General features: G+C 34.5%; 1 protein-coding gene across 11 annotated transcripts in view; it reads left to right on the top strand.

Moving 5' to 3' along the window:
- Window positions 1-24,266, top strand: part of HMBOX1 (homeobox containing 1) — a 193,228-nt gene that overhangs the window by 67,662 nt on the left and 101,300 nt on the right. For 10 of the 11 annotated variants that reach the window (XR_012785738.1, XR_012785737.1, XR_012785736.1 and 7 more), the window contains exons 2-3: window positions 7,900-7,979; window positions 16,736-17,212. Coding sequence is in view for 8 of the 11 variants with exons in the window: in XM_075556451.1 (XP_075412566.1) it covers window positions 7,957-7,979; window positions 16,736-17,212 (500 nt within the window). In the remaining 3 variants the exon portion in view is untranslated. Of the gene's footprint in view, window positions 1-4,083; window positions 4,227-7,899; window positions 7,980-16,735; window positions 17,213-24,266 lie in introns of all 11 variants that reach the window. The other variant, XM_075556445.1, reaches the window with a different exon arrangement.

Genomic DNA, 24,266 nt, shown 5'->3' with positions numbered 1-24,266 from the left:
GATACATGATCCCAGGTGACACAACAGTGCTCAGCTGACAACTAAAAGAGTGGCCGTTTGAACCTACTCAGTAGCTCCACAGGCGAAAGATCTGGCAGTCAGCGCAAGGGACGGTAGCAACCTAGGAAACCCAGGACAGCAGTTCTGTCACATGAAGTCACTGAAACAAAACCAATTTGATGGCACTTAGCTACAATATGTGAGGTAGAAAAGGGCCTCAAAAACTTCATGGAAAAATTTCATTATCTTTAGATCCTGCTTTCCACAATCTTTCTGAAGCACCCCTACATAATTACATTTTCACTTCTTTGGGTTTTGTTTGTTTGTTAAGATTAACAAAAACTTGATAGTATTTATCATTGGGCAGAAAGATTGGGAGATACTTTGTATTGTCTTTGTGTTTTATTACCTTTTAAAACCTACTTGTATTGTGTTTTATTTTTAAAATATGTGTATGTGATATACATTTGTTTCTCTTGATGTGTTCCTTATCAGGGAGAAGATACATGTCCTCATTTGTAAATTGGAAGTACCCGTGTTACCTGCCTTACCACTGTGAGAGTCATGCACATCTCTATATGTTAACACATCTTTACTTAGGATTTTAAAACTGGGTTCTTTTTGAAGGACTAAAAGAGCCTTGTTTGAGGTCTCTGTTATAGATATATCATACTTCAGAGAAATCTTTTTTGGTAGCTGGGTTTAAAGATCTTACAAAGTGGTCTTTGGAGTGCCCCTGTCACCTCTGCCAGCACTGCAAGGCTTCTCCCACACTCTCTGGTCGGTTTGTTTCTTCCTTACACTCTTGCACTCTGTAGTTCTGGTTTTCATTTGAACCTTGTGCACCTTCTCTGTGTACTCAGTGAACAAAGTATTGAGTATTGTGTGAAGGAGATACATACATACAAAATGTATAATGTAAACCCAATTGTAAATCACCCCAGACATACTGAATTCACAATTAAGCATTTCCCCAAGCTGGGAGTGCACATCGGTGCCTCTTTGGGAGGTCTAACCAAACCAAGCTCATTGCCACTGAGTCAATTCTGACTCCTAAGTTATACAAAATCTATTATAATTTAGAATGCATTTAATCTTTGTTACACCAATTCCTCTGCTAGAAATTTATCCTACATATATATTCTCACATGTGTGCAAAGGTACACATGACAGAAGAAGGGAAAGTGTACAGAAACTGCCTGATGTATTAGTACAAAAGATAAAAGAGTTTGGGGTTGGACACAGACTTATTTTCTTATTACTGTATATACTTGAGTATGAGATGACCCAAATATACACCCAGGCACCTAATCTTACCACAAAAACTGCATTAAAAATGTGCTGAAAACTCAGCTTCTACACAGTTTATACGGGATATGTCTTTTGAAATTCACTTTTTAAAAAACCTTATACAGTTACTGTTTTTTTTTTTTTTTGGTTTTTTTTTTTCAGTTACTGTTTTTTATAGTAAAGAGTAAAGCTAATGTAAGATTACCTTCTTACCACCTGTAATAAAGCACTAACAGGTTCTTATTCTTAATGAATTTACTTGATTTTGTGTTTATTCAAAGGTCAATGAAGCTGACAGTGGATATATTTGCTGGCTAAACCTGACTTTTTATGGAGTTGACTCTTTGACATTTCTGAATCTATTATTTGATCAGTAAGAATCAATTTCTGATGGTAGAACCTATTATAATTTCATTTAAATTTGTGCATACTGCATCTATACACACATAATTTTATATAAATGTGGCCATAATCATATACGTCACTTAATAGCTGCCATACATTCTGTGAAATAGGACATTATGTGATTTGGGTATTGTGGAAACACTGTATTATAATTGTATATATTCAACACACATGAATTGAGATAACCCTCACGCAAATTGCTCTGGCTTTTATAAACTGGAAGTTGGCTGCCTTTGGTCCCCAGGATCCTTGTTGGAATCTGAAGCTCCTAGACAAGGAGCTAGCAGAGCGATGGGCTTTCAACCTGGGGTAGTTGGGCAAGACACTCGCAGCAGAATTCCTGGTAGCCACAGCTAAGGGATGCCACAGTTTATCAAAAAATTAGAAGACAGGCTGTAGAAGGGGAGAGATTGGGGGAGCCATGTAGGGTCACTATAAGTTGGAATTGACTCAATGGCAGTGAGTTTGGGGTTGTTTTTCAAGTTACATATTCAATAAGTTTGTGTATTTAAATATATTTTCTAAGTTCTATCATTTAGCTACAAAAAGATCGACAATCCAATCCAAAATTGGGCAAAGGAAATGAACATTTTAACAAAGAGGATATTCATATGACCAACTAACACATGAAATGATGCTCATTGGCATTAGTGATTTGAGTCCAAATCAAACTCATTATCATGTTCATTCTGACACATGACAAGACTACAGGACAGAATAGATCTCTCTCACAGGGTTTCCAAGGTTATAGATCCTTTTGTAAGCAGACTACAATATTTTTCTCCCAGGAATCAACTGGCAAGTTTGACCTCCTGATCTTTCATCACTGCACTACCCTTATTTCTCTATTAGCCGCTAGAATCAAAACTACAACGAGATACCTGTTCACACTTGTTTGAATGGCAGGGACCCAAAAAGCATTAGACATTAGATATTTGCGAGGTTGTGGAAAAACTGGAACTCATCCATCTTCTTGAGAATGTAAAGTAATGTAGCCACTGTGGAAACCTACTTCCCTGCCCCTCAGATGATTGCACATAGAACTATCGTGTGACCGCGTAATCCACTCCTACCGTGTGACCGCGTAATCCACTCCTACCGTGTGACCGCGTAATCCCACTCCCACCGTGTGACCGCGTAATCCACTCCTACCGTGTGACCGCGTAATCCCACATCAACAAATAAGCCAAAAATGACAAACTCAATGGAATGCTGCTCAGTGATAAAGTAACGTCCTGTGCATGCCACAATATGGATGAAACTTGAAGTCATCATGCTGTGTGAATTAAGTCACAAAAGGATAAAGGTGGCCTGGCTTTATATTTGTGAAATAAGAAGATATATAAACACGGTATATTTTTAGTAGGTACTGGAATGGGAGGGATGGGAAAGGGGAAATTTTTGCGTAGTGGGGGCATGAGTTTATTTTATTCATGGTGGACTGATTTTCAAAGGAGTAAGGACAGTGGGTATACAACTTGAAGAATTATCAGTGTCACTGAGTCTTCCAGGTAGAAATTGTTGAAATGGTATATGTTTTATTCTGTGTACATCAAAAAGAGCAAATGTGTTTTCCCCTTGATTGATGCCAGTTTTGTATTAACCACTTAAAAATTAATTTATCTTTTCTTTTGGGATAAAAATTTAACCTTTTACTTGCATGTTTTCTCATATGTACTGGGATCTATATTTAAGTTATTTTGTGTGTCTATTCCTATGTCAGTTGCATTGATGGGATTATAGTGGGTTTTCCATAAACTCTTATATCTATTCAAGGAATTCCACTTTTGCTTTTTTCTTTTGTACTATCTTATTTGTGGTTCTTGGGCTCTTTCTACCTTCTAAACATAAAGATCATATTTTTGGACTGGCATAGTGGGCTACACACTGAACTGCTAACCACAGAGGTCAGCAGTTTGAACGGAGCTCATCAACCACTCTGCAGGTAAAAGATGAATCTTTCTGCTCCTGCAAAGATTAGAAGTCTCAGAAAGCCAAAGGGGCTTATTCTAGCCTGTCCTACAGGGTCACTATGAGTCAGAATCTACCTGATCACAGTGAGGTTTTTTTTTTAATGTATAAAGTTATTCAATATTAGAAAATTTACCACTGTGAATGGAATATCTTTCCCATTTTCCCTAGGATTTCCTGCTTAACTAGAGAACCTTTTATTAATTTAAGCTATATCATATATCATGTTGTCAGGTGCTATAGAGCCAGTTCCAATCCATAGCAACCCTGTGCACAACAGAACTAAACAGTGTGCTATCCTTGTGATTTTGTCTGTCCCTGACTCCATTGTTGCAGCCACTGTATCAGTTCATCTCCTAAGGGCCTTTCTAACTTTTGCTGCCCCTCTGCTTTACCAAGCATGATGCCCTTTTCCAGGGACAACAGGTCCAAAGTAAACGAGAAGAACGCTCACCACCCTTACCTCTAAGGAGCACTCTGGCTGCAGATTTGTTTGTCCTTTTGCATTCCACGATACTTTCAGTATTCTTTGCCAGCACCACAGCTCAAAGGCATCAATGGTGGGTTTGAAGTTACTGTTGTGTCATACTTTTTTAATTTAAAAAATTCATTTTAGTTTTTAGTTATGTTTTGATATGGGTTTCTGTTTATTTTAGCAGACTATTAACAAGATTTTTTCCTTCTAATATGTACATCAAGTAATTTTCTTTTTTTCCATTAAAAAATTTATCAGTAATTGGGAGTTAATACTTATATAATGCCATAGTTCAATCACATCAAGCGGAATTGTACAATTGCTACTACAATCATTTTCCAAACATTCTCTTTCTTCCTGGATTCTACCATTGTCTCTCTTTTATCCCCCTATCACTGTAGTATTACCCCCAAAGAAAACAAACAAAAAAGCCCCCGTATTCTACTACCTTCCCCGAGAGGTTCATCAATCTTGGGTTTCATATACCGAAACACAGAAAACCATATAACATCTTCATGAAGGTGACCTCCAATGACATAACTCACTTATTTTCTTATGTTTGCTATATAGTCTTTGAATCTGTATAGAACTATAAAGATTTTTGTGGGATTCCCATTCTACTTCCTGATTTTTAAAATCTGACTTATTTAATGAGTAATATAATTCAATTTGGTTAAAATTTATATTTTATTGGGGGCTCATACAGCTCTTATCACAATCTATACCTACATCTATTGTGTCCAGCATATTTGTACATATGTTGCCGTCATCATTTTCAAAACATTTTCTTTCTACTTGAGCCCTTGGTATCAGCTCAATTTTCCCCCTTAAAATAAGATTTTTAAAGTTTCTTATGAAGAGTCGACTTCCCACAACATTCCTATTCCATCGAGTTCTTACCTACGTATTCAAAATAACCACAGCATTGAGTCGATTCCATCTCCTAGAAACCCTGTACAGAGTTTCTGAGACTAAGTCTTCATTGACCCAACAGCCTCACCTTTCTCCAGAGGAGTGGCTAGTGGGTTTGAACCCCTCACCTTGCAGTGAGCAGCTCAGTGCTTATTCCACTGTGCCACCAGGGCTCCTTGTACATATATTTCTGCACATGCTTGAAAACAAAAATCTTTTCTCCAAAAAATGCCCTCCCCCCCTTGATAAGATTGGATCTCTTAAGTACGTTTATTTTCTGCCTCTTACTTTTCCCCCTTCTTCCCAGTAAGAACTTGGCAATATTTTTACTTCTACATACCTCCAGCCTACTAATGTTTTTATGTTGGATAGTTTTGTACATCCCAAATTAAAAATTAAGATTTTTTTGGAGGTAGAATCCACTCTCAAAAGTCTTAAGTTACACATTCCTAAACTATCATATAAATGTACTGTATGATATAAACTATAAGCTTCATCACTTGTAATAGTCTTTCTCTTAATCTTTCTTTTTGCAACAGTTTTGTTAGCACTTCTTCCATGTGTCATACAATTTTCTTAATCTTTATCACCAGTTTAGTGTTCCAGTTTATTTTTTCTTCACTTAGAGCCCTTTCTTTTTCTATTACACTACCTGAAAGAATACACTCTCTAAATTTTGCATATCTGCATATTTTCATATAAGATGTATTATTCGTTGATATAGAATTATTCTGTCAACAGTATTCAATTCTCTTGAGTACAAATGAAAAATCCAATTCTTTTTTTGTAAGTATTTATTTTTTCTAGTTGAATATTTGAATGTGATTCAGCACCAGTAGACTTTCATTACTAATACCCTCTTTTTTGTATATTTTTATTTAGTTCTTAACTATTTTAAGTTAAAATAAAATCTGTTAACTGTGAGAGCTTTCTGAAATTAAGCCTGAGAATAGAGAATCATAGTCCTTTGATTATTTTGTCTTCTTTTCAAAAGGACATTTTATTTTATAAAATATATTTACACTCATTTATATATGAAATATTAATGACAGCTATCCTATGATCTTTAGTGATACAAATCCTTAATACTTATTCAATCTCAGTTTCTCAGATTGTATGATGAAGGCTTTTCATGATTACTTCTTAGATTCTTTGATTCAGTTATAGCATGATTGTCATGCATATAGAATAAAGTCAGCATCCACTGCTAGGCATTTAAAGGCCATCTGTAAAAATGTAGATTTCCAGCAACACTGTCTGAACATACCTCATAATCTCCTCAATTTCCCTCCCTAGAATCATTCCTCCACACTTTCTCACCTCCCTCGACATGGCTTGACAAGGTCCTATTCTAAACTTCAGATCACAGCTCTGAACTCACCCTTAGAAATTCTTTCCAGATCTCCCTAGCCTAAATTAATGTCCAAATGGCAGTTCTCGTAATCGTGGTCTGTAATTTCCATCCCCCAGTTTAATATTAGGAGCTCCTGAAATACTGGGACATATCTTACTCATATGACTATGTATTTAGGTCAGGACAAATAAGTGCTTAGTATATTTCAACTAAATTTGAACATAAGGGTTGATTATTTTAAACGTCTATTGACCAATAATTGTCTATGGCTGGTATTCCTCCTTTGCCTAGAATATGCAATCAGAAACATTTATAGTAGATTTCATTTGTATTTTACATCTCTTTCAGGAATATTTAACTCCCTAAGAAAATTAACCACAATAGGAACTTTGTTAAAGTTATGAGTTAGGATATACAAATATGATAGATTTCTAACTTTACCCTGTTGACTTTGCATATATTATTAGTCATTTTAAGATACTTTGGCCTATTTGAGTTAGTACTGAATGTCTGTTTTAATGTGAAGTTTTTACATCAATATTGCAAATTGTGCCTAATTTATATTAAGATTAGTCATCTCTAGTTTGAAATTGCTAATAAGTTCAGCCACTAATACATGATCCTTAGTTCCTAAACAGTCAGTAGTAGATAACAGTTGTTGTTATTAAGATCTGTCTGAAGTGAAGGGGTTAATGCACCTGAATCTGCGTAAAGCAGTAAAATGCAAATCAGAAGATTGGAGTACCAGACTCACTCGATTATTTTCTTTTTCTGTGCTCAGTTATCTGAATGCAACATGAATATGCCTGTGTTTTTTATTGGTAGTAATAGCTCCTCATCATTTCATAATTTGCTAAGTGCTTTATTACCCCCATTAAAACATTTTTAAAGAAACGCGATGTAGTAGTTTTGACGTAGTTTTCGTTTTTTTCTGCTTTGAATTTTTTTATGGAAAATATGTATTTTCGTAATAATGGTGATGATTTGAATGAAATGGAGTAAACTTTGGGATAAGAAATTTTGAAGTGGGACATATATGTCCCAAGAGGTATCTGGTGCTGGGATTGGTAAAATAAATAAATGCTGTTTCTTCCAATTCACACAATTATGCAGGCCACCACCAGATGGCAGCATGTAATAAAAGTGGGATAACAACTTTAGAATGTTGTTCAAATGTATGCCCAGAGGTCATAAATATTATCAAATGTTATCTTGAATGTCACTGTAGTTTTAAGTTTTATATGTTTAAGTCTATTTTTCTACAAGTAGTCAATAACAGATTAAAATTCAAGGTGTGATTTTAATTACTTTTCCAAGTAAAGAGCGGGTAAGCCCTTTAAGCCCTTTTATGTTTCTAAATTATAAGATTTACATGTTTAGTAATATTTAAAACATGGTTAGCTTATATTAACTATTAATGGCCTTAACTTATCTGACTTAAATTTCATTCAATATGATTAACACAAATATTTCTAAACTTTGTCTTCTACAGAATGTTAAATAAGGCTGTTCATCTCTGTAAAGCTTATTGATTCACCTCATGTAAAGTATGCTCAGTTCCTTTCCAGTGGTGTAAGTATCTAGTCTTTCTCTTAATTTTTATCTTCTTTGTTATTTTATTAAGGTAAGAAATAACTATGATTAAGATCCAAGTTTGACAGCAGACACTTTTAGACTGGAAATAAATTTTAGAATGGAATTAAATGGTGCACATAGTTGACATTAAAGTGAGTGAGTGTAATTGTGAGGAATGGATTCTCAACTCTTACCTTTTTATATTGTGTTCAACTTTACAATCTGACATTGATTTTCAATTGAACATAAAAGTACTGTATTATTAAAAACTGGTGAATAGCCTAGATAGAAGGTTGAGAAATAGATGTTAATCATTCAAGAGAGCTAGTGTTTGATTTTTTTTGTGAAAAGTAGAATATTGGAATGTGTTACCCTAATGCTGCTTTCTGTGTGCAAACTCCTGGCACCTTCGCAATTGCCCTTTAACCACGGGGGATAGTAATGTAGTTATGCCTATTAGCTAATGTATTTGCTAGCCTTTCTTGGGAGCCAGGCAAACAAATACAAATTGCAATGGCGGTATTATGTTGAAAATGTTTTTGTGCTAGGATATGAACTGCAACCACCAGTTCATATTAAATAGGCCTATGAATAAAAGTATTCCGGGAATTTCAGATATTAGAGAAGATAAAGTATCTATTAGCTCATTAAGTGCATCTTTAAAATCTACTGCAGAGTGCCTTTAGTATGAGTATTTTCTAAATTTTGATGCAGTCTAAGTTTTGATTAAATTTCTTCCGTAATGGTTGACAGTTATGTAATCCAGTAAGTAGACATAAAAGTAAGTTTTCCTTATTATTTAGGTTTTCCCATTAAAGTGTTTCTTTCCCTCTCAATGACTCCAGTGAATTTCTGGAATAAATCCCAAATATGTGAACTATACATAGTCATAGTTTTTCCTTTTCCCATTGCTTACTAATTGCTTGTCCCGATATCCATCAGAAAGTAAGTGAGACCAGGAAATTGTACCTGATTTGTTCCTGTTGCTTCTTTAAAGTGCCTTGTACAGTGTAAGGTACATAATAGATACTCAATTAGTTGAACGGATGGCTTTATTTTTCTTAGTGCTCTCCATTTCTCTGACTCCAATTGTAATGTATATTTTCCATGATAAATTTACATATTTTAAATGGATTATTTTCCCCCCACGTGTGCATAAAGTGACTACCAATGCATAATTTAAAAATATCCACATTGCTATTGACATTATTAGAGCACAATAATATTTTTCTTGAAGTTTTTATTATGAAAAGAACATCTTTATACCACAGTGTACCGTCATAACCTGTTTCATGTGTTATCCGATTTTCCCATTGGTTTGAATTAAAGAATCTTTTTTTCCCTACATTGTCAAGTTTAATCCCCAGTAAATCTTCATTTCTCATTTAATCTCGATATTTGTCATTATCTTAGTTTAAGCTGCCACTCTTCCCCAAGTAGTAATAATTGGAAAAGGGGGCAGTGTGCTATAAATAGTATAAGGGACTCAGTACAATTTGGTTGATGAATATTAAGATTGACTCCAGGATCACCATACAGTAAATAACACATATGCACATAAAACTAGTTTATTTTGCCTAGTCACTGTAGATAAAAAGATAAAAACATCAGAAGCAAGTTGAAGAAAAATCTTATTAAGTGTTTATGCTTTACATGGAGGTAATGGTGTCTCTTCCTCCCACTTGATTTCAAGATTAATAATTTGTGAATGTGTCAACCTTCCTTGCTTCACAAGTTTGTGGGATTTTGTTTAAAAAGTATGCTTGAACCAATGCCTTGTCAAAGATGGGCTTATGTACATATTTAAGTAATGACAGCATTTGTGCTACAATAGGTTTACTTGCCTTCTCCTCGGATGATCTTTTGAAACACCATTTTAGGTACTAAACCATGATTTCTGAATTTAATTGTTCTTTTATGCTTTAAACATTGCCTATGTTAATGCAGTGCCAAAATTCTTCTCACATCATTTCCAATAATTGTTGGCCTGAGTCTGCATTCAGATCAGTAATTTAAAGTGAAAGATATTTCCTATCCTATGAACCACCCCTGTGCTACATAAAGAAAATTAATTCTGTTTTTACGTCCTGTCTTCTTCTGTTATAAAAGAATACTGGTATCATGTGCTTAGATGACCTGTAGTAGGTCATTTGCTACCAGAACTCCACAAATATGTGCTTGAACTAGAACATTATGAGAATTAAAATGTGGAAATGACAAATTGGATGTCTTTGTGTATGGTAAGGCATACTGGAATAATATTACATGTGTCAAAGAGCTTCTAATCCTGATGTTTTCTCAGTAAAATATTGTACACATGTGTGATTTGTTCCTACTTGTTATGTATACCCTCTCTCATCATCCTCTTCTAAAATCATCACAAACTCCATTCAAACAATTGTGGAGCTCTTTGCTTTAGATATTGTGGTAATAATGTCATTTAGTAGAATTAATACTAAATTAGTTTAGGAGTTGGAGATTAATGATTTCCCAAATGTCCAACTTTTCCAAACTGCTGCTCACCTCTTTCTCCCCCCCCCCCAATTTTAGTATATTTCCTTACATTTGAGGAAATGTCTTATGTGGTGGTGGGTGCTATTCAGTCCAAAATTCGAAGTTTGGACAGAGGTCAGCTAAATGCAAGGCCCAGAGCTAGAAGCCAAAGGTGTCCAAAAGTCATAGCATGTACTCTTGCTTCTACCAAGCCTCAGTCAGGAGGAAGAGATCTAGCTTTTCAGGTGAGGCAATAAATGTTAGAACCAACATTTTATGCCTTACCAAAAATGATGTCTTAAGTCACATCAATCAAGGTAAAAAAAAAAAAGCTGCCCTTAAGGAAACAAATGATGTGGCCCAGAATGTGCTGGCTCAAAAGGTGTCAGGATGGATATTGACAAGCATGCTATGCACTATAGATAAGTAACTTGAAATGACAGTTATATGGCAAAGCCAGTGCTCTAGTGGAGTTAGAGAACTCTTCAGTGATGCCACCCCCTGGATCATAAACAAGGTGTGCAAAAGGAAGCTATTACCTCTGACTCAGTGGGCTCAGTTAAATGAGTTGAAAGCTTTTGCTACACATGCTGCCCATGAGCACCAAAACGAAGGAGACCTAAAAGGTACCTAGTTCAGCCACATGGACAAATAGTCCTGGGGATAGGCAGTGAGTTGAGCACTCCTAACTCAAACCAAGTCAGTTGTTCCACAGGTAATAATAATCATGCTCTTTCAAGTGTTTTAATATAGAAAATGTTTTCCCTTTTGCCTTCATTAGTTCATTTTTAAATTTTCATTGATTAAAGAGCCACTTAAATTATAAATGATGAAAAGCCAACATAAGTTACAAATTTCATTGTGAGATGTTCATTTTTTATGTTAAATGTAAATCATTGAAAACCTCTTAAGTCTCATTAAAAGTATTTAATATTGTTCTATTTCTGAATTTTGCTTAGTACTCTCTTAATGAAAGCATTTTTACTACTGATATTCTACTTTTCAGCTCTTGAAAAGAAATATAACTTTTAAATAATGACTGTTATCTTTTACTTCCATTTTTCTGTGAACCTTTAAAATTTCCATCATATATAATACTTTGTCAGCATAGCCATTGCTGTCAAAGTACAGGACAGGATATAACTTTTTAAAAACATTTTATTAAGGGCTCAGACAACTTTTATCACAATCCATACATATACATACATCAATTGTATAAAGCACATCTGTACATTCTTTGCCCTCATCATTTTCAAAGCATTTGCTCCACCCTTAAGCCCTTTGCATCAGGTCCTCAGGATATAACTCTTATGGAAGAATCAATTTAAAAATGTTTCTATGTTTCAGGAGAATAATTCACCTTATCACTATTGGAAAACACTCCAGAAACTTATGGTGATTTTCTTTCCTGTTTGAATTAGAAACGTGGTGTGTTTGTAAGTGAATTCCCACTCAAAGCAACACTCAACTGAAACACTGTTTAACAGCCCTGCTCCATCCTCGTAATTCATTGCCATGCCTGAACCCATTGATGTAACCACCCTATCAGTTCATCATGTGAGCATCTTACATTTTGATATGAACCTTCTCCTTCACCAAAATGTTGCCTTCCTTCAGGGGCTGGTCTCTCTCGATGCTCTTGTGGTGGTTGTTAGGTGCCCTCAAGTTGATTCGAACCCACAATGCCCCTGCGTACAACAGAAGGACACACTGCCCTGTATTTAGCCATCACAACTGATCTTATTGCAGCCACCGTGTCAGCCCACCTCAGTGACAGTCTTACTCTTTGTATGCTGCCCTTTCACTTCACCAAGCGCAATGTCCTTTTCCAGGAACCAGTCTCCTGATAACATGTCCGTAATACCTGAGATGAAGCCTTAGCATTCTTGCTTCTGAGGGGTGTTCTGCCTGGGTGTTCTTTTCAATTTTTTTATTATAAATTAAGTGGGAGTTTAAATTTCAGATAGTCAACTTAGTATTACACAGTTTAAACTAATAATCAACCCTACTCCACCCTCAATAGTTTGTCTTTAACCCACTCCTTAATTTTTCTTCTCCCTTTTGTGGACTACTTCATTTGGTTTTTAGACATTTGAGTGTCATCTTTGGTGAACTATCTGTTCACAGATCATAATGATTTATGGATAAGATTACTTCTTCCAACACAGATTTCTTCATTCTTTTGGCAGCTTATGCTGTATTTAATGTTTGTCACCAGTACCATAAATTAAAGGCATAATTTCTTCTCCAGTTTCCCACTATTTGTTGTCTAGTTTTCTAATGCTTTTGAAGCCACTAAAAATACCATTACTTGGATCAAGTGTAGTCTCAAGATGTGACACCTCTGCTTTTTAACATCTTTAAAGAGATCTTTAGCAATAAATTTGTGCAATGCAATACTGTGTAATTTTCACTAGTATTTCCTATTTCATCTATAGGTTTTAATATCTATTGCAATGGCTACCCAGGTCAGAGACAAAATTCATGATTAAAGGGTTTATTAAGGAAGCCAACAAGTTGTAATGCTAGTAAGAAATGCTAGGGTTGAGTTTTTTATGAGTGCATGTTACAGAGTTCTTTCAGAGTTGCTAATAAATGCCCAAAGGAGCATACCACTGCACCATAAGCCTCAACTTGAAGGCATTCACTTCAAACTCTGTGAGTCAGCATACCCAGCTCCCCAAATTAAGAGCCCAGAGGCACAACATCCTGCACAAAAGCGCTCCGCTTCACTTACTCTGTGGGCTGGGAAACCATCAGTTCAGTCCATGCTCTGACTCCTGGTTCTGCTGCTGCTCCTCTGATACGGAGGTTCACTGTGTAGAAATCTTCGCTTCAGAGGACATACTCCAATCTTGGCTTTTGCTGGTAATGGGATCCTTCTCAGAAGGCTCATTTTATACACAGCAGGATGGCATTCCATAGAATCCTGTTTGCAATTACAGCTGAATCCTATCAGTATCTTTCCCTACCTTCTTAACAGGCCCGTGCAGTGAAAGGTCTTTAAGTTGCAGTTACAGGCTTTGGCTAGAAGAGTCACATTAAATAAGACACTGCAAAGTCACTGTGTTGATTGACGATCTAAAGTAAAATGAGATCCTAGACATAATCAATATTTTCTGCACTTACGATGTTATGTGTTGGTTCATTTGTATGGTTTGTGTTTTCTTTAAATTGAGGTGTAATCTATAGTGAAGCATGCATCACCTGCATATTGCAGATTATTCATGAGTCATCATCCAATCTTCATGCTGCCGTTTTCTTTATATACTTGAACTTCTAGGATTATTTGCTCAGCATACAAATCGAATAAGTATGGTAAAATGATACAACCCTGACACACAATATTAGCTTTTTAAAAATTTTAAATGATGTAACATTCCCTTTTTATGTTCAAATGCCGTCTCTTGGTCTATGTACAGTTTCTTTTTGTTGTTGAAGTTTTGTAATATTTATTGATTGTCGTATTTATAATCATGCAAATAAAAGATCAAAATATATTTACTAAAAAAATTTAAAACCCAATGTATGTAAAGTTTCTACATGAGCACAACTAAGTATTCTGTAATTCCATTTTTCACAGTGTTATCCACAAATTATTATGATCTATATAGTCAAATGCCTTTGCCTAGTTGATAAAACACAAGTAAACATCTTTCTGGTGTTACTGCTTTTAGCCAATATTCATCTAGCCTCAGTAATGATATCCCTCATGTCACTTATATTCTCTTCTGAATCCAGCTTGATATTGAATTTTGGCAAGTCTCTATTATATGCTACTCATGTTTTTCTAATCACCTCAGTAAAAGAATAACTTATCTTATAAGTATTGGAAAGCAATTTGGAAACTTTTGTGTAATTTTCTCCCTTACTTTAATTGAAAAATTAGAAGATTCATTATAGCTCTCAGAATTACACTAGATACAGTGTATTTTGCACTCATCAACGGCCCATTCTCGTTTAATATTTGGTATTTTAGCAAAGGCTATGTAATTCTTAAGCCAACAACCATGAGACTTATATATAAGAGCTTTTAAAAGACCCATGGGATCACTTTATATAGATAGCTATTTTTCTATTTTGTACCATTGGCCAAAATTGACCTGATTAATTCTGAGTATATTCACTAAAAGATGCTTGCTTATTAGTATTTCTATGTGTACTTGATTCCATTAAGTCTTATCTCTGGCTTACTTTTGAAAGAATTTACAAGACAAAATACTCAGTGGATTAGAATGGACAGTCCAAAAGTAAATCTAGATCTGTATGGTGATTTCATATATTACGGATGAGAGAACAAGAGATATGTTATTCAATGAATTATTTTGAACAATTAGCTGCTCATATGGGAAAAATGAAATCTCAAATGCTTTTTCCACTCATTAAGTAAATATAAGTTCTGGTTGGAGTAAAGATTTTAAATATTCAGAACTGTGACTAGAACCTCTGTTTAATCAGCTATTAGTGTGCATTTATTTATCCAGGTGGCTTAAACTGTAGACCTCATAAAGTGGAGAGCGCTCAGCTCAAATCATAGGGTTCCAAGAAGTCCCATACATTTATTGAAGGCAGTATGACACAGGCTGTTAGAATCATTAAGAAGTAGATTTAAATTCTGATTCTACTTCTTACTCAGACTTTCTGCAAAGGATAAACCACTTTGAGTCTCCATTTCAATCCATATAAAAGGAATAATAATATTTACCACAAAGGATTATTTTAGAGGATTAGATGAGGTTACATTATTGAAATGCTTATAAATGGCTGACTAAAACTTAACATTTAATACATTTTTATCAAACCAGATGAAGAAACAGTGAAGTCTTTAGCTGGCCCATATAGTAAAGGATGAGATAATTCTTTGGAATCTCTTTTCATCAGCAAACATTATTTTTAGCACTTACTGCATGCCTTGTATCAAATAATTATAATCTTATTTGATACTAGAATTAATAATAATAATAGATTAGCACTTTTAAAACTCAAAGGGAAAGACAGGTTTTATATATATATATATCTGTGAATATTTTATTTATGATAACATTGGCAAATGTTTACTATTAAAATATATAAAAATAAAGAAGATGAAAAGGAAAAATATAAGAAGATTCACTATTTATCATCCAGCAATAACTACTATACTGCTAGTCACATTTGTATGTGGATGTGTCCAAATTATTTTTATGTGTCTTTAAGTCAAAAGGTATTGCTATGAAATCATAAAATTATTAACTAAACAAAAATATCAAAATGTTAAGGTATTATTTCTCTTTTTTGAAAGTCAGGTTTTGTAAGAAAAGATTTTGATTGGTGAGATGTTTTATACTCAAAAAAAATCTCTAAACATTGTTATTTACTGTAAAACAGACATTTTCAGATATGCTGTAGTATCTGGTGCTGGTTTAAAGAGACATGTTTTAGAAGTATTTTCCTCAGGAAAACAAATTGCTCAATTTTGCTAAAACCATGAAATATCCATTTCTCAGGATAACTATTAAGAGAGAATGTATTACAAAGATGAAATACGCATGAAATTTCTAAGTAGTGGATGAAATGGTACTTAATAAGTTACTTATGGACCTATCTCACTTCAGTGTTTGCTTGGGCTTAGTTTAGCAAATCATTTGTTTTTAATAAATGAAATTATACAGTTTTAAATTCAGGTTTTGCTGATATTAGTTGGATAATGGGAGATACTATGTGCTACTTCAATTTTTTTTATAACCACGCTAATGTAGAATAATAAATTTGAGGTAGAAAAAACACCTGCCAGTTATCAGTTGTTTTGATATTATTGCCCTAACAGAAATTTTGGTTCAGATACGTACTTACTAAAATTGAGAAAAAGACAAATTGTATATCTTAAGAAATTGAGTTTTATGTTATCCCCAGTGTTAGTGAAAAAGTGGATGAAATCAGTGGGATGGATTGACACTTTGGCTGCAACAATGGTCTCAAACATTGCAATGGTTGTGAACATGACCCATGTCTGGACAGAATTTCATTCTGTTCCTTCCTCTGAGTCGGAACCACTTGATAGCCATAACAGCAGTGTGCATTAGCTAGTAAATGCAATATCTGCACCAGTCCATTTGCTGTGGCAATATAATTCTACTCTGCTACATACCTTATTATTGTCAGTAAAGAAGTTGATACAGTTTTGTATGTAAAACTATTAATTCTTAGCATTTTTATATAATGTTCTATGGTAGATTATTGTGAATAAAGGGACTTCTTTTTTATTCATTTTTTCCCTTTAGTTTGCTGGAAACCATGTCTCACTATACAGATGAACCCAGATTTACCATAGAGCAGATAGATCTGCTTCAGCGCCTTCGGCGTACTGGAATGACTAAACATGAAATCCTTCATGCTTTGGAAACTTTGGAACGTCTTGATCAAGAACATAGTGACAAGTTTGGAAGAAGGTCCAGCTATGGAGGAAGTTCGTATGGAAATAGTACCAGTAATGTTCCAGCATCTTCCTCTACAGCTACAGCTTCCACACAGACCCAGCATTCGGGAATGTCCCCATCACCCAGCAACAGTTATGATACCTCCCCACAGCCTTGCACTACCAATCAGAATGGGAGGGAGAATAGCGAGCGATTATCCACCTCCAATGGAAAGATGTCACCAACTCGCTATCATGCAAACAGCATGGGTCCGAGGTCTTACAGTTTTGAAGCCTCAGAAGAGGACCTAGATGTAGATGATAAAGTGGAGGAATTAATGAGGTCAGTGGCTTTGCTTTTTCAGAGTCCTCAACAAGTGTGTGTATCCTTAGACAGCTTTTGGATAATAAATTACATTTCCGCTACTTATTTATAACAACTGTGATTTCTTACCTTCCCTCCTTTTGGAATTGAAAGAAAAATTTCTGATTTTAAGGTTTTATCTTCTTTCACGTTAATCCTTTCTCTCTGCTGTTTGAGAAGTCTTTCATTATCTATTTATCAAAGATTAGTCTTCTCTTTGTGGCTCTAGTTGCTCACTTCTGGCTATCGGTTATATTCTAGTCCCTAAACCCATTGTGTATACTTCACCTGAGCAATAAGATAATTGTATCATAATGCAGAATTTGTACACGCTTAATTTTTCCTGCCAGCATTTAAGTCAACAGAATAATTTGAGCATCTATTACATAAAAAGAAATGTTCTTAGAAGAAAAATTGGCATCTTTTTGCCCCTTAAAAATATAAAGTTCTAATTTTTGCAATAGATTCTTTGTTTATATTTTAATATAATTATTACCAGGTAAGTGCTAAACACATAGGAGTTTCATCACTTAGAAAAGGTGTCCATTTTCAACAGTGGTGTTAGAATAGGCTTCACACTGGACCCAAAGCATTTGAATGCAGGAACTGTCTTATTCATTGCTATGATTCCACTATCTGGAACTGCCCCTGGCACATGAGGGCTCGGTATGATTAATGAATTTAGCCAAACCTTAAAGAATAGCCACAACTATAAAATGTGAGAACTTTAATTTGAAGTTACTATTACTCAAATGTAGAACCCTAGTGCCTTATTGGTGTACATTGGGCTGTAATCTGCAAGGTCAGCAATTTGAAACCACCAGCTGAGGGAGAAAGATGGGGCTTTCTACACTCATAGTGAGTTACAGTTTCCAACAGGATGTGTCTCAGAGCTGTTAGGTCATGGGGGTCACCCTCTTGAAGTTGTGTTATATTTTTTTCAGTTTTTGGTGTGTGAAACCCAGGACTGATGAACCTAAAGAGATATCAAATAGAATAAGGGCTTGGGGGGAGGGGGACAGTGGTGGTGGTGAAAGGGAGATGATGGCAAGGAGTCTGTAGAAAAGGAATGTTTGGAAACTGATTTGGGTAGCAAATGTACAATTCTGTTCAACATGATTGAACTGTAGAATGATATATATGTATTGATTAAAAATTAACAACTTTTTTTTAACAACTTCTTAAAAAAAAGTTACAGTCTCTTATTCAAAAGAGCAGTTCTATCCTGTACTATAGAGTCACTTGAGTTGGCACTGACTTGATGGTAGTAAGTACTCAGAGTAAAGAAATCATGGCACATGCGGTCTAATGATTACTTATGAGTTAGACTGTAATAATAATGTCTTAGGAGATCGTGCCAGTTTAGAAGGCTTTAAATTCCATTGTAAATCAGTTATGTTTACTTTGGTTAGAATCAAGTTATACAGGTTCTAACAGTAAAAACAAAACAAAAAATCACTGCCATTTGGGTTTCTAAGATTTTAAATCTTTACAAGAACAGGAAACATCTTTCTTCCTCAGAGTGCTTGGTGGTTTTGAACAACTGACCTTTGGGTTAACAACTCAGTGCATAGCCTACTATACCACTCCTACTCCTAAGAAGAGAGGCCATATTCAGAAGATTATCAGTACTATATAAGTACAGGAGTAGGGAGATCTGCATTCAATTAAGGTACAGTAGATGATGAAAGATATGGAAGGAATATGACAGTTACAGTAAGACTTATAATGTTCTGAATTTAGTTCTTTCAAATTATTTTACAACATAAAAAGTGTAATAGTGACTTAATATTGCTACGTGAAATAATTCAAAGAAAAAAGTGAAATAATTCAAAGAAATATGGACTATTGGGTAAAATAGACGATTGTAGATTCCAATGTAGTTCCTATAACAGATAATTTCATAAGTTATTAATCTTCTAAAATTTGAAAATGTAGGAGTTCAATTTGACTCTGATTCCTTTTTTCCACGTTAAAGCACTTGATTAAAAATCAGATGTTGCTTTTGAACTTAACATAAATGAAAGGGTGGAACAGTTGGGGAAATGAAAGTTATTTCTGTTTTTGAAAATTAACAAAATTAGCTTCTAATCCTGAGTTGAGAGGAAATTCATTATAAAATTTGTTTCTTAGGTTGTTAGTCTGGTTTTTACTTTGCTATTAGTATTTTGATAAACTTTTGGCATAACTGTTAATTTTCAAATGCGTTAGACTAAGAAGTTTGGTAGAACTTTATTTTTAACAAAAGGGTCTAGAAGATTGGTTGGTTTAATAAGAATCTAATAAAATCTTACTGTTAGTAGTTGATATTCCTCAAAATAGAGAACCCACTCAGCTGGTACTAGGATTTGTAGTTGAATCCCCATGTTTCACACACTCAAGTTTCTGTTACACATATTCTTTGCACTTAGTTATTTACATAAAGGCTGCCTATTGTTCCTAACTTGGAAACTTTATCTTCTTTACTTTTCTCTGATTCTTTCTTCTATTTCTGCTTTGCTATTCTTTAAACATGTAGGGTTCTCATTGGGCCTTTGGTTTTCTTTTATCATCTGCCACTGTACCCTTGCTCACAGTTGCACTGCGTCACTCCTGCACTGCTCCCTACCTCTCATTTCCCTCAGCAGTATTATAGAATACAGATGTTAGTTACTCTTCTCAGGTCAGAGGGGAACATTTATTGAATGTCTGCTTTTACTTTTAATTCTTACAGCCATCTTACAAGGTTGGTAGAGAAAGATTGAAATTCATAAAAATGAAATAATTTGCCTAAGAAAATTTAAATATTAAGTGGCAGGCTGAATTTTAGCTCATGTGTTTATTACTAGTATGTCACAGATAGCTATTGTCTCTGTAAGTAAATGTTCATGTCTATAGAAAGTGTGAATGCTTTAATCAGCTTATCATCCCAAATGGTATTTGCTACTTCATATCAATCATTTATTAATGAAGTGAATTTATATGTGATGGAACATTAGAGAAAATTTTAAGCATTGATCTGAGAGTCCCATGACCACTTAAGACTCTTCTCTCTTGCTATTCATTCAACACCATGGTGATATTAACAAAATGGACTTGGTGCTGTCTAGTTGGGGAGAATGGGTACCTGAAAGCCTCCTTGCTTCATTTTCTTCTTACATAATTCACCTTTTGCTGCTCACATCCTCCAATTTCTAAGGCACTTAACAATAAAACATTTATTTTAAATTCAATACCCCAAGTATCCACAACTGCTAACCATTTCAAGGTACATTTTTTTTTAGGACCCAGTCAAGTTATAATTGTATGGTTGATTAATTTAAGAAAGAATCCGAAAGAAACTACTTTTCCACATTTTGTAAAAAAATGAAAGCTAAACTCATGCAAACTCTCAACAAATTGTTGATTATTGCATTTTAAAGAGAATTTTAAGGTAGTTAATTGCTAGAATGAAGATCCATTTTACATGTTAATGTTTTTAAACTATCTCCTACTATGCTGCATATGGATGTATCTATGTACACAAATATGCACATCTACACAGATCTGATAAAAACATTTACTGATGTATAGCTATTGTCCAAGTATTATAAAATAATCTAAATATAGCCTATCAGAACTAATGAATGCTACACATTAAAGATATTATTCTTAACCATCTGTATATTAAATTTTGAGTATCTCGTAGGGACCCCTGGTAGCATAGTGGTTATTAGTTGGGCTGTAATCTGAAAGGTCAACAGTTTGAAACCAACAGCCACTTCTTGGGAGAAAGGCAGGGCTTTCTACTCCCATAAACAGTTCCAGTCTTGGGAACTCACAGGGGCAGTTCTACTCTATCCCACGGGGTTGGCATTGACTTGATGGCAGTGAGTTTTCTGGTATTAGTATTTTGTAACAAATTGTTAGGCTTTCTTCTAAGTAGGTCACCTACGACCTAACAATAGAGTATTTACTTCTGTAGGTAGGGTATGATATGTTCACAATATATACTCTCATCATTTTTATAGTTTGAGTATGTTTTCTTTTAGAGTTATCTTTAAAAATTTTTAAATTGTTTTCTTTATCTCCATAGCTAGAAGTTAAAAGCTGCAAATTTTTATTTAAACATGAAAGAATTTTTCAATATATTTTTCAACTGTGCAATAGTCTCTTGGTAAGTAATGCTCCATTCTAAAAGTCTAGATGCCTAGATGAGTAGCTTTAAAGGTTCCTAAAGTATGTATTATATATATTATCTATAATTGAATGGAATATCTTAAATGTGCCTCTTTTTTTTTAATGGGCAGCTTCCTCCTTTAGTCCCGAAAAGGAGAAACGATATCTTTTTGAACTAGTCTTAATAGCTATTTTCCATTTTGACTTCGGGAGCTTAAACATATATGAGAATAGAATTAGGAATTTAGAGCTTTTTAAAAACATCTATATCAGGTTTTCCATTTTATGTAACCTTTTATCTTAAATTACAGGTTTTTTCATTCAATGAACAAATTAAATTCTTCTGTTTTTATATATACAAAGTCCCTGATAAATTACAATCTTTACAGGCTCTTACAGAGATATGACAAGATCAGAAATGATTATAGTATAGAATAGCATGTTCTGCATTATTACGTAAGCCATATAATTGAAACACTGAATTAGGTGTTGGAAGAAAATATCTTTTTTAGCTGGGGAAAGCAGGGAGGACTGCTCGGAATAGGTAACAGCTACTTTGTATCTTTAAAAGGGAGTGTTTCCATAAAGAGACATCATTATTAAGTTCATGTAGATATTGGGAAAGATCTGAGTGTGAATAATGTAAGTTTCCAAAACCAAATTTACAACCATTGAGCTGAAAGTGACTCTTAGTGACCTTATAGAACAGGGTTTCTAGAAGGTTTCTATAAGGGTTTCTATTAAGGTTTCTATAAGGTTTCTTTTTGGGTTTCTGAGACTGTCAATCTTTACATAGAAAGGCCTCTTTTTTACACCCAGCATGCCTGTTGGTTTCCAATTGTAGACCTTGGGGATCACAGCCCAACAAGAAACCAACCACTAAGACACTAGGGCTTCTTATGGTAAGTTTAGCAAGCTATACAAATAAGAACAGTGGGAAGATTCATACCTGGGTTTGATTCCTGGGTCATACACCTCATGGGCAGCCATTGTTTCTCTGTCAGTGGATACCTGTATATTCTTATAGTGCTAATTAGGCTTCAGCATTGCTTCTAGACTAAGACAGACTAGAAAGAAAGGCCTACTGATTTACTTAGGAGAAATCAGTCTTTTAAGACCCTGTGGATTAAAATGGTTCTATTCTATTGATTCACACACAACCTGTGGGTCTTGACCCCTTTGGGGATCAAATGACCCTTTCACAGGGGTCATCCGATTCATAACAATAGCAAAATTATAGTTATGAGGTAGCAGCAAAAGTAATTTTATGGTTACGGGGGCCACCACAACATGAAGAACTGTATTAAAGGGTCGTGGCATTAGGAAGGTTGAGAACCACTTCCATTGTGAATGAGGATTCCGAGTCAGAAGCCTAGTCCACTGGAACTAGAAAAGTTAACAGCTTGTGAACGTTTGAATAAGTTAACCCACTCTACCAAGAAAACCCATTGCCATTTATTTGATAACCCAATGGAATGTACGTCTGTAAAATACAACCATGAAAATCAAATACTGTTTCGCCTTTGAAAATACCTTACACAGGATAAGCTATTGGGAGGTTTGATGATCTGATTAGTAAATTTTATCTAAACTACAATAGAAATTTAATAAAGGAGAAAGCCTTTTAGAATCAACTAAGTGACACATAACTGCTTTTATGCTAAATTGACCTTTCAGAAATCTCGTTGTTACTTCAAGTTATCTGGCTCTGAGGTAGTCTTATAAGGTTATAGGGCAGCGGTTCTCAGCCTGTGGGTCGCGACCCCTGGGGGGGGTTGGGTGTCAAACGACTCCTTCACAGAGGTTGCCTAATTCATAACAGTAGCAAAATTATAGTTATGAAGTAGCATCGGAAATAACTTTATGGTTGGGGGTCAGCACTACATGAGGAACTAACTCTTAAAGGGTTACAACATTAGGAAGGCTGAGAACCACTGTTAGAGAGGATCAATTGTTTCTGCTTTCCATGCAGTCTTTTCTTAGGCTTTATAAAGTAATGGTCAATATATATTATAGCTTTTATACTTCCAAAATTAGCATTACATTAAAAATTTATATATTATAAACATTTATTATGATTTCAGTTCAGTTCTTGAAGATCAAAGTATTAAGCCTGGTGAGGGGTATTCATACCCTGAATTACTAGATAATGAAATCAAAACTCATCTTGACTAAATGACTTGCCCAGGTATACCATTATTTCTTAGGTTGCAGTTGTTTTTTTTCCTTCGATATGAAAAAGCTTCTCTGAAAAATCTGTTGAATAACTAGTATGTTATTTTGTCCTATTTACTCATTATGGGTTCTAAGTCTATAGGCTCTGAAAGGATAAATTATTGATGAATTTTAAGTAAATTACTCCTATCTTGCAGACATTCGGGCTTCCTTTTATTTGCTAAATACCATATTGCAAAATTGTGACAAAATCAGAAACTGGATAATTTCCTATGGAATAATTGAGTGTTATCTTTTCTGTATTATTTATTAATGTCTCCTGTAGGTATATTTGATTTAAAATAAAATAATTTTAGTTACATTTAAATCAACAATCAAGAAAGCACCATTTAATCATTTTTACCCACATAACACATTTTTGTATTTAACCATAATACTCTTAAACGCTGTTCTTTTTTCCTAACAATATTCTATACATTGAAATATGTTTTGCTTAAATTTTCTGTCATTAATTTTGCATCTATCAAAAACAGCTGCTTTGGTTATTTTATTTTCATAAGCCAATTGGAATAGCTAGATACTAGTAAAGACATTTCTTGCTCAACTGTTTAGAATGGACATTTGAGGATTGTTCCACATTTTCTGTATTTTAATCAACAGTTAGTTATTTTGCTTGGCTTTTAAAAGCATTATTGATTTTTGCCTTTAATTTCCAGCATAC

The sequence above is a fragment of the Tenrec ecaudatus genome, chromosome 8, assembly GCF_050624435.1.
Source record: "Tenrec ecaudatus isolate mTenEca1 chromosome 8, mTenEca1.hap1, whole genome shotgun sequence".
Classification (NCBI taxonomy): Eukaryota; Metazoa; Chordata; class Mammalia; order Afrosoricida; family Tenrecidae; genus Tenrec; species Tenrec ecaudatus.
Note: the sequence above shows the minus strand (reverse complement) of the source record. Positions and strands in the feature narration are given on the sequence as shown.